We start from the raw sequence: 12,226 nt of genomic DNA, 5'->3' as shown, positions 1-12,226 counted from the left end.
ATATATATATATATATATATACACACACACATACAGTATCTCACAAAAGGGAGTACACCCCTCACATTTCAGCAACCATTTTATTATATGTTGTCAAGGGACAATACTATAGAAATGAAAATTGGATATACTTTAGACTAGTCAATGTGCAGCTTGTATAGCAGTACAGATTTACTGTCCTCTAAAAATAACTCAACATACAGCCATTGTTGTCTAAATAACTGGCAACAAAAGTGAGTACACCTTAAGTGAATGTCAAAACTGTGGATCTCGCACTGCCTTAATCCTCCTGGGCATGGAATTCACCAGAGCTGCACAGGTTGTTGCTGGGATCCTCTTCCACTCCTCCATAATGACATCACGGAGCTGCTGGATGTTAGACACATGGCGCTTCTCCACCTTCCGCTTGAGGATGCCCCACAGGTGCTCAATAGGGTTTAGGTCTGGAGACATGCTTGGCCACTCCATAACCTTCACCTTCAGCTTTCTCAGCAAAGCAGTTGTCATCTTGGCGGTGTGTTTGGGGTCGTTATCATGTTGGAAAACTGCCGTTCGGCCCAGTTTCTGAAGGGAGGGCATTATGTTCTGCTTCAGAATGTCACAGTACATGCTGGAATCCATGTTTCCCTCAATGAACCGCAGCTCCCCAGTACCAGCAGCACTCATGCAGCCCCAGACCATGATGCTACCACCACCATGCTTGACTGTAGGCAAGACCCAATTTCCTTGGTACTCCTCACCAGGGCGTCGCCACACATGCTGGACACCATCTGAGCCAAACAAGTTTATCTTAGTCTCATGAGACCACAGGACATGGTTCCAGTAATTCATGCTCTTGGACAGGTTGTCTTCAGCAAACTGTTTGCGGGCTTTCTTGTGAGCCTGCTTTAGAAGAGGCTTCCCTCTGAGACGACGGCCATGCAAACAGACTTGTTGCAGTGTGCGGCGTATGGTTTGAGCACTGACAAGCTGACCTCCCGCTTCTGCAACCTCTACAGCAATGCTGGCAGCACTCATGCGTCTGTTTTTTTGACCCTAAATAAATGTATATACACATGTAAATTTTTTTCAAAATATATACACTGTATGTGTGTGTATTTATATATACATAAATAAACAGTGCACATACATATATTATGTAAATAAAAACTTTTATTTTGGATGCGATTAATCGTTTAACAGCACTATATATATATAAAATTACATCAATTTGTGGTTGGTAATATTTTTAAACATTTTTGAAGGAAGTCTCGTATGCTTAAAAAGGGTCAATTACAGTAAAAACTGAAATATTACTGCAATTTAAAACAACTGTTTTCTATTTAAATATACTTCAAAATAGAATTTATTTCTGTGATGCAAAGCTGAATTTTCAGCATCATTACTCCAGTCTTAAGTATCACATGAACCTTCAGACAGAAATCATTCTAATATGCTGATTTGCATTTGCTTAATATTTTTATGGAAACCAGGATACTTTTTTTTCATTCTTTAATTAATGTAAAGTTCAAAAGAACATTATTTATTTATAGAAATTTTGTAACAATGTAAAAGTCTTGCCACTTTTGATCAATTTTATGCATCCTTGCTGAACAAAAGTAATACTTTCTTCCTGACCTAGAACGTTTGAACTCTTATAGTTTATTCATAACACATTAATACTGATTCAATGTAAAAGTTTGACTGAGCAGCAGACTACAAACATTTGAGTTGGATAGGCCAAAAAGACTCCAGCTGCAGAAAAAAATTACTGAAATATAGCATATTTAACCTACTGTATAACACTTCATTAGACAGGGACGAATATAATGCAATGCAATCGCATTCAGTATGTACATTAGCATAGACTTTGTTTCAAAAACCAACTCTGTGAATAAAGGCTGATAAAAACCAAACCAGCTTGATTAGAGAGTAAACATTTGCATCTCTAACTACCACAGAGCTATATGTACACAAAAGAGACTGACATTTAAATATATAAAACAAGACTGATATGAGGCATTTACACTCTTATAAAATAAAGGTTCATTACTGGCATCTATGGTTTTATGAAGAACCTTTCAAATCCATGGAATATAACCACACACAAGTTTATTTTGTGCAAAAGGGCTTGTTAGATTTAATAAACAGTTCTTATGAGAACCGTTCACTGAAAGGTTCTTTGGGGAACTAAAAATGGTTATTCTTGGGCATCGCTGTGAAAATCCCATTTTAAATGTTTATTTTTAAGAGTGCATGGGAGTATATTTATCAAGTTCCCATTACCTTCCGTTGACGTTGACAGTTCAAAACGCAATTTTCGAAGTCACTGAATATGTTTTATAACAAATGTGCTTAAATCGATATATCGAGAATAACATTAAACACAAATCAGCATCCTTGTCAACCGCTATATTTTGTGATGCTCTAAAGATGCTTCAAACCGCTCTCTGTAACACAGGCCCAAACCCTAAAGTTTGCTCCGAGCCAAACATGGCCCAGTGTCCCTTTCCAGAATCTGGCACCGCTGCCACTGCATATTTGCGGCGCTAGGGGAGAAACCAAAAAGGCAGTGCCAGCAGACTCTGTAGAGTGCCGAGCATTCAGAAGTGTACCCAATAAAAACACATCTAGTTTGAAAATGCACAGACTGTGCGCTGGCCCTCGATGCATGTAGCGGGAACAAAAGCAACTGCTTCGGGATAAAATTGATGGCACGATACAAAGATGTTAATCAGTTAGTGGGACACTTTGAATCTAATTTCTGTGCCTGACGTTGCTATGTTCCTACAGGACCATTTGTGTTTCCAAGATCTGTGTCTTAAAACAGCGCAAAGCTCCAAAATCTCCGGTTTGTGCTGATTGTAAAGATGGTGATTTTTAGTTGCAGTACAGTGCAATGAAGTCGCTTGGCCGACGGCCCGTTTCCATCATTCTCTCCAGGCTGAGAGCCAAAGGAAACCGTTAGGATTTGAGCAGCGGCTCCCAGACTGTCACCAAACTGAGCCCCCCCTCGACTCCACATGCATGCGCAAACACACGCACCCACTCATGCACAAACTCCATTTACAGTCAAAATATTGTATCTGAGATTTCCCAGAGGCATTTCTCCAATCCAACTGCCATCCAGTCTTCAGGATTCATTAAGAACAGAAGGCGCTCAAAACCATCTAGAGAAATGCACTGAATGAAAAATGTACTAGCATCAGTCAATGGCACTTGCAAAATATTTTACTTCTAAAATACACTACAGTTCAAAAGTTTGGGGTCAGAAGGATTTTATTTTAAATAAATGAATACTTGTATACATTAAACTGATGACATAAAAGACTTAAAAAACATTCTACTTCAAACAAATGCTGTTTTTTATTTCCATTTTCCAAAGAATTCTGGGGGGAAAAACGTATCACAGTTTCCACAAAAATATTAAGCAGCACAACTGTTTTCAACTTTTATAATAATAATAATAGTTTCTTGCACAGCAAATCAGCATATTAGAATGATTTCTGAAGGAGCATGTGACACTGAAGACTGGAGTAATGATGCTGAAAATTCAGCTTTACATCACAGAAATAAATTACATTTTAAAATATATTAAAATCTAAAACACTCATTTTAAATTGTAAATATATTTTACAGTATTACTGTATTTTTTTTTTTTCAATTAAACACAGCCTTGGAGAACGCAAGAGACTTCTTTAAAAACATTAAATTAATTTTACAAACCCCACACTTTTGAATTGTAGTGTATGAAGTTTAAGTGAAAAGCCAAAATCAAAAAAAAATAATAATTGTGTGGAGTGGTAGCTAATCCATCAGGAATTAATCTGACTGTAAAATGGACAAAAAGGTTGAAAAATAAAAGATACTGATCACCTGAAAAGTTTAAGAGTCATTTTTACAAAGCCAAGTATAGCACTTCTATGGAATAATGTGCCATGTTGAAACATTTATAATAAACCTATGAATTATGTTATATTGACTTCAAATGCACTGATTCAACTGTACTGAATCAAATGACTCAGTGACTATGACCACAGGCATTCAAATTCAAAAGAGGAAAATGAGTCATGAATTGCCATGTGAGAGAACCTCTGAGATACACAAAACCTTAATGGCACTGAACACATAGTTCAATAGTTATTGACAGCTTAAGGATTTGAGGTTTGGAAGAAATGGCATCTGTGCTAATGACTGTTAAGACCCATCAAGCCACACGTCTTCTTCACTGTATGATCAAGCTGGCAGATCAGCGCCTCAGGGGGTTTGTCTGTTGAACCACATTAAACAGCTGAGAACAAGCTGCACCTTGTGTGTGCTCACACATAAACACACACAGTTTTAAGTCTGGCATGATGTGTGGATGTCAGATGTCTCAAGCCAACAAAAGAACTATGAATCAACAAATAAGACATGACAGCGTTTGGACGCTCAGAAAGAACAGCTGACTGCAAACGCCACAGACATGGCCATTATGTTTTTCAGGAACAGATGCGCTCTATGAACAGAAACTTCACCTTAGTTGGGAAAAACTTGGAACAACACTGCAAGCTATCAATAATATTTGCATATATAGGAAAGACCACAAATGATATATCAGGTGCGATCTGTTCTGAACCTCTTGATGTCTAGAAGAAATAACTGAGATATTATAAATGTCTCAAGCTGTGCGACTGATGGCAATGTCTGCAATAAAATGTCACAAATTTCAACGTGCAACACTTTTCACCACAGACTTCCATCAATGTATCTGACAAGCGATGCTGTCCACATTCATTTTATAACACAAAGTTCAAACTTATACAAAAAGTTCAGACTTAAGTGAAGCACAACTGAGTTTTATAAAAATGTTTTATATAAATAAATGTTTTTGCTATTTTATGATATTAAAAAGTCATTTTACATACATATATACACTTTTTTTGAATAGCATAAATATTTTTTTGCTATGTTTTGCCACAAAAAACATCTATCTATACTGTACACACACACATACATATATATATATATATATGTATATGTATATGAACGAGAAAACTTATTTTATGCTGTTAACAAAACAAAATACAAAAACTCAACTAAAACAGATATTTTAGGCAATTTTATCGTTTGCTAGTGCTTATACAAAAAGTTCAGACTTAAGTGAAGCACAACTGAGTTTTATAAAAATGTTTTATATAAATAAATGTTTTTGCTATTTTATGATATTAAAAAGTCATTTTACATACATATATACACTTTTTTTGAATAGCATAAATATTTTTTTGCTATGTTTTGCCACAAAAAACATCTATCTATACTGTACACACACACATACATATATATATATATATATATATATATATATGTATATGAACGAGAAAACTTATTTTATGCTGTTAACAAAACAAAATACAAAAACTCAACTAAAACAGATAATTTAGGCAATTTTATCGTTTGCTAGTGATTTAAAACCTAGTTTAAATCCTACAGTTTATACTAAATAAAGTCACAATGCAACAGCACTGAATGTCAATATTTCAGATCTTCTTACCTTGATTAAAACTACATCCAGAGTTCTCTCTCCTTTGGCACATAAACTATACCTCCGCTTGTATCGCTCGTACATCTTTCCAACACGCGTAAGAAGAAACTGTGACACTGAACAAAGCTTATTTCCCACATGAGGACCTGACAGGCACAATCTCCACGGCTCAAGCGTTTGGAAAAATGAGACGCTCCTAATCTTTCACATCTGTGTGAAGGGCCGGCCCCTTTCCCTCGCTCATCCCCCACTCCACTCTTCTCTCTCTCTCACACACACACACACACACACACTCTCTCGCATATGCAAACAGTCTCTTTTCCTCGTCCTTTGCGCTATTCTTTCTCACACATCATTCCTGTTACAAAGTACCTTTTAATAGTCCACAGTGTCTTAACATTGGATCAGATATAATATTCATCCTTTTTATACATGCTAATCATATTTTTTGGTTCACAATTAGGTGCACATGAATTTAAAAATTCCGTTACTATGCAGAAAATTTGCTCCTACTAACATGAAAAATTGTCTTATGAAATTTCCAATGCGTTTCTAATTTTTTTCTTTCTCTAATCGAAATGTTTCTAAACAATGCTTTCCTGAGATTATTTAAATTAAAATCAAGTTATACTTAATAACAACACTAACTAAAACTAAAAGCATTAAAGAAATATTTGATAATTAAAATAACAAACATTAACTGAAATAAAATATTTTTTTAATTTAGTTTTTTTTGCAATGGCAACATTTCTCATTTTCATTTAGTTCAAGCTAAAGTACTAAATTTGCCAAAACTAAAATAAATAGAAATAGAAACTAAACCGAAATAAAACTAATAACTCTTCAAAATCACAAAACAACTAAATTAATAATATTTAAATAAGAATTACAATGAAAACAGAAAATATATATGAAAAAACTCATTTTAAAAAATGTGCTCTTAGTGTTTTGTAACATACCTAAACTAAAAAAAGATGACATCATCCTCCAGGAAGTGACATAATTTGGAACGGAAAACCACAGCACCATTATCTAATTTGTATTAGAAACGGATTTGAGGAATTCTGTGGTATCAGTTTATTTCAGTCTAAAATATTCCCAAAAAAATATCTAAACTAACAAGTTGACAAGTTAGCTAAAGTTAGCCATTGCTGTGTGACAGTTAACTATTTTTTCCCCCTGTTAAATGTCTTGGCATTGTGCAAACAATCAAGTTATAATTAAAGCGTCTTATCTTGACCAGAGCATATTTCTGAGAGTCTGGTAGCCTTTTATAGAAATGCCTCCTTATTAGCATTTTTACAAAGTTCGCAAAGAACACCCCACACAGTCGCTTTTCTTTCTCTGCGTCTCAGTTCTCCTTCCTTCTCTGAGCTCAGTCCCTGCAGGAAAGCCTGTCCGGTGGGATACGCAGATAACAGCCCTGATGCCTTTCTGACGGACACCACCATTGAACCATCGTCAAAGCTTTTCAGTGTTTAGCGTACCATGTATACACACAATCACAAACACACCCTCTGCCCTGAGGAAACGAGGCCGAGTAACACCTACTAGTGATTTCTTCCATCTGCTCATGATCTCAGAGGTGAAATAAGCAGAAACCGAGGCTCCGTGTGTTGCCAGGATAGGGCTGGTTAGAATTTGCAGGAAAAGGCCTTCAGCACTTGTAGTTCACATAAAAGGGTAACCCCAGCCCCCATTCCCCTAAACGGTTGTAAAGATGAACAGCTGGCCCAGAGGTCACGACATTAAACTGTCAACGTCCAACAGGAGAACGGCTGGCTGATCTACCCAAACTACAGCTCAAAACCCACAGTGCTGTGAAAAATCATTATGTAACCTGTTACATTGTGCCCTACAATGTAAATCAACTGCATTTTGTCAATTGCTTGTTTGAAAACTTACACTATATCTTTATTAGCTAGCACTCTCTTCCAGTCCTGAACTCTCACAAAATAAACAAATCCACATTGCTTCTGGACTTCACGCCTCATTGCTGCCATATCTAGAGTTTCTGTGAACACAGACACAAAAGCAACTGTTTTACCTTGAATAACAGAAGCACAATCAAATTGTGAGTACAGCACTTTAGAGTAAACCAACAAAACTGAAACCGAAAATCGTGTCTGGCAGAAAACATACGGCCGCATATACAGTACCATTCACAAAATAAACAAATCCACATTGCTTCTGGACTTCACGCCTCATTGCTGCCATATCTAGAGTTTCTGTGAACACAGACACAAAAGCAACTGTTTTACCTTGAATAACAGAAGCACAATCACATTGTGAGTACAGCACTTTAGAGTAAACCAACAAAACTGAAACCGAAAATCTTGTCATCTGGCAGAAAACATACGGCCGCATATACAGTACCATTCAAAAGTTTAGGGTTGGCAAGATTTTTAATGTTTTTGTTTTTTTATAATGGTCTTATGCTCACCAAAGGCTGCATTGATTTGATAAAAATACAGTAAAATTAGCAATATTGTGAAATATTATTATTTAAAATAGCAATTTTCTATTTGAATATATTTTAAAATGCTATTTATTTCTGCGATGCAAAGCTGCATTTTCAGCATCATTGCTCCAGTCTTCAGTGTCACATGATTCTTCAGAAATCATTCTAATATACTGATCTGCTGCTCAAGAAACATTTCTTATTATTATCAGTGTTGAAAACAGTTGCGCTGCTTAATATTTTGTGGAAATACTTAATTTTTGTGTTTGTTTTTTTTTTCAATTTATTTAAAATAGAAATCTTTTGTAACATTATAAATGTCCGTAATGCATCCTCAATGAATACCAGCATTAATTCCTTAACAAAAAGTACAAACTTTTGAATGGTAGTGTATTTCTCTTCTTTATTCTAGCACTGGCTCCACATGTACAAAGATATATTACTGCAGGATATTCAGATGTTTATAATAATTCTCAGATCTTTTCATAACCAGCACGCCTAAAGATGAAAGGGAGGACCACATCTGTTATTGGTTATACATGGGCCCGACACCATGGGGACCCGACCGAAATGCTGCTGAGTAACAGGACGTTACGTTATGTTTTCACGGAAATATCGCCCCCATTTGGAGCTTGGTGCTCAAAATTATTTAGTTCAAAGCAACTGTGAATATTGACCCCTCGCTGAATGTTCAGGATCTTGCTGACAGAGATAATGACAACAACAAAAAACCAAGAGCCTATTTTGGTTAAAAAGTGATTTGAAATCACATTTGTCTTGTTAGGTTTGTGATTATATCAACTTAATAACTTTTTTAAAATATATTGCACGATGATGATCTGAAACTTCACAGTCAAAATCATCCATCAGCATAAAACAAAGAAGTGACAGAAACAATAATAAACAACTGACAGCCTTAGTATTTTTGCAACATAACTATCATGGGATATCATTCATGTCACAACATACACCCACAGCATATTTCATAAGTGAAGTGCAGTAAATTAAATATATATTGTCTAAACACTAGACTATATTTTTTAGTACTAACCACTGGTGGATCTTTTTTGTCTGTGATATCAGGCCACACTGTCTTCTGAGAGTCCGTCTGATCCTCCAAACTTACATCTGACTCTGTGAGAGAACATACAATAACTTTAATCAGTCAGATATAAACGATCAAAAAAATAAAAGAACAAACAGTACAAATTTGTTCATGAAAATAAAGAAAAAATATATTACTATTAATAACATTATTTTTAATTCACTCAAGAATGGAATATCGGAGTCATTATTTATTAAACGATAAATGAACTAAAAACATGTCCTGCACTGCAAAAGCATCAACCAAACAGGCATGTTTCTGGAAATGGTAAGTCTGGCTATTGTAGTTCAGTTATGTAACTCCGCAAAGATAACAATACTCTTTGAAAACATGGGTGTACCAATGTACTTTTTCGGTCACTGTGAGAACGGAGGAAAAAAAAAAAAAAAGTTCAGGAAATGAATGCTGACCTCGTCTTGTAACTTCACTTCCCTGGACATCCCATAATGACATCACCTGTTGCTAAGCTACTTTTTGTTATGTACATAAATCATGATGAATGCAACCTGTTCGCTCAGGCGTGTCGGAGGCTACTTTCAATTATTCTGTTGGATCAGAAAGGTATAATTACTTAATTTTGGTTTATCATGGAAGGCGGGTGGCTCTTGAAGAGACTTGGAAAGCCTGTTATGCAATCACAGTGTGTGTAATATTTGATCAGTGATGGAATTAAACACGAATCTTGGCAAATTATTTTTTAGTTTCTCCTTGATTCAGAGTAGCAAAATGTCATTTTTTGAACCAGGAAAACTGTTGGAGCAACAATAAATATACATGTCATCAAATGCATATAATAGGAATACAAGTCATGGTTTTAATATCATCTGAAATGTACTTATGCAACTTATTTTCCAAAACAACCTGTATCATGCAATTCACATCAAGCATGCAAAACATGCGCAAAATGCACATATTTTAGATTTGTGTCGGATGAGAAGTACATGAGCCCAAGTTTATTTGTTTATCACTTTATCCAATTTTGTATAGCTTTGGCATTTACAATAAAGGTTTATAAGGAATACCACTGAAATTTATGATGGTCCATGTACTTTTCATTCCTGTTCTGTTCTGAATACCATTATATTTTAAGGTTTTGTTGTGGAGTGACTGCACTGTACAAAATTATTGTGATTTTAACAGTAAAAGACTGTAAAAATACTACAGTAAAAACCTGTTAATTGGTTAACAGCAAGTGTCCATACTATATACGGTGAATAAATGTAATTATAATGTAATTTTACAGTAAAATACTGTTAGAAATAAGTTATTTGGAAGTGAAAAAGAAAAAGCCATTGTATAATTTACAGTGAAAAAACGTAAATTGACACTCCCAGAATTCCCTGCATGACACTTATTTGATGTTTTTTTGTAGTTGAAATAACCATGTTTCTTAGTTTTTTCTTATCAGTTGTGTACATTAGGGTTTTATCTTACATCTAATGTTGTTTCATTATTTCAGTATAATGTGTGTTACCATGATGGGGTTTAGTGTTTGTGAGAATGACACTGTGCACCTTCTATATATAAATAATGCCCTCTTCAGCTCGTAGAAAAGCTGTTTGTGATGAGCTTTGGTTCATCATGTGACTTTCTCATCACCACCGGTTTTTGGTGGTTATCAGTGCATTACAATGGCTCAAAACAGATATTAGTACTTCAATATGTTAGTTTATTAATATTACATCAGTTAATGAAATACGGTATTTTATTGTGAATTTAAGTCTGTAAAACCTAAAATGTAGCAACCATATTTTTAACGGTGAAGTTCTGGCAACCACAGCTGCCGGTATTTTACCGTAAATGTCACAGATTTTGAGTTATAATACATATCTATAGCATTTACAATTAGGGGTGCTCCGATTGATCGGCGGTCTCTAATAAGGTCGATCTCAAGCTGATGACGCGCCTGCCATGAGAAGGTTTGGCTCGACATGCAGCAGCACCGTCTCTGTCCGGCACGGGTGAAATAATTATAACGCTGAAGGTGAGGTACTCACCTTCATATTTCTTCATTAAATAACTTATAAAGTCATTTGAAAACCTTGTGTGACAATTTCACAAACAGCATGAGTGAATCACCGCGCACGCTCTCTCTTTCTCTCTCAAAATACGCAAATGGCTTCAAATCACCACACATCACTTCTGTCTATAAGCGAGCTGCACGCTGCACAGTTGACACAGGAATTGTCACTTGCACAATCGAGGAAGTGTTGCATCGTCAAATTGCGTTTCTTTTTAATTCTTGCCAGTGTTTAACCATTCAGCTCATGCACACTCGCAGCGCACATACATAACGCCAGATTCACATTACTCCATTTGCGTTTTTTTCCACGCTCATGTTAACGGATTAAAGCGTTCGCACTGCACACGGTTTTCGGTCTGGCAATGTGTTGCAGGAGCGGTGCGTCTGCAGCAGTGCAGAGATCGTTTCCGCTGCATGCGCTGAATTAAAGTAACAGCGCATTATTTGCGGTAAATATGAACACGGATTGACACAAAAATGTAGTAATTACACCATAAATGCATATTATTAAAGTCTACTGTGTTTCACAGTCAACACATATGTTTTTTTGGCTAGGTTTAAAGGAAAAGAGCACTTTTAGATAATCAAGGCAATAATAGATGGCACTCGTGGAGGTAGAAAAACAAAGTTCTTGGATGAACCGTAGGATTGCTTGAAACAAAGATTTAAATGCAAAAGGAAAGGCAGTAGAGCTGACTATTTCTGTCAATGGTAAGTTTGTGATAACGTAAGAAAAGTAGTTTAAATGTTTTGCCACTTGCTTGAGCAACTTAATATATCAACCTAGAAGTAAATGCAAAAGTAAAAAGCATTGAATAATGTGTTGCTTATATTTATTTTTGTTTAAACATGTCTGTGAAAGATTGTATTACTGTCCTGTGTAAAAAAAGAATTGCAATGCTGAAAAAGCATTTTCAGTGACAATGTTTGGATTTGAAATCAAAATAATGGATAAATGTTGTGTTTGTGGTAAATGGCCACGGATCAGTAGCAGACTCCTGTGTGAAAGCACAGTCCGTGCTGCTTCTCCTCTCACAAGAGTCACCTAAGAGGGGGAATTCCCCCCATTTTCAAAAATGAAATTCAGGCCCTGAATAAATGTCTAAAAATCCTGATTGGAGTATCACTATAAAT

General features: G+C 35.7%; 1 protein-coding gene across 1 annotated transcript in view; it reads right to left on the bottom strand.

Annotated features, from left to right (window-relative positions):
* The window catches only part of LOC107568913 (A-kinase anchor protein 13-like), an 84,148-nt gene that overhangs the window by 44,232 nt on the left and 27,690 nt on the right, over positions 1-12,226 (bottom strand). The window contains exon 9 of the mRNA XM_016254909.1: positions 9,016-9,098. Coding sequence (XP_016110395.1) covers positions 9,016-9,098 — 83 coding nt within the window. The remainder of the gene's footprint in view (positions 1-9,015; positions 9,099-12,226) is intronic.

Source organism: Sinocyclocheilus grahami, unplaced genomic scaffold, assembly GCF_001515645.1.
Source record: "Sinocyclocheilus grahami isolate Dianchi unplaced genomic scaffold, SAMN03320097.WGS_v1.1 scaffold1293.1, whole genome shotgun sequence".
In the NCBI taxonomy this organism is placed as follows: domain Eukaryota; kingdom Metazoa; phylum Chordata; class Actinopteri; order Cypriniformes; family Cyprinidae; genus Sinocyclocheilus; species Sinocyclocheilus grahami.
Note: the sequence above shows the minus strand (reverse complement) of the source record. Positions and strands in the feature narration are given on the sequence as shown.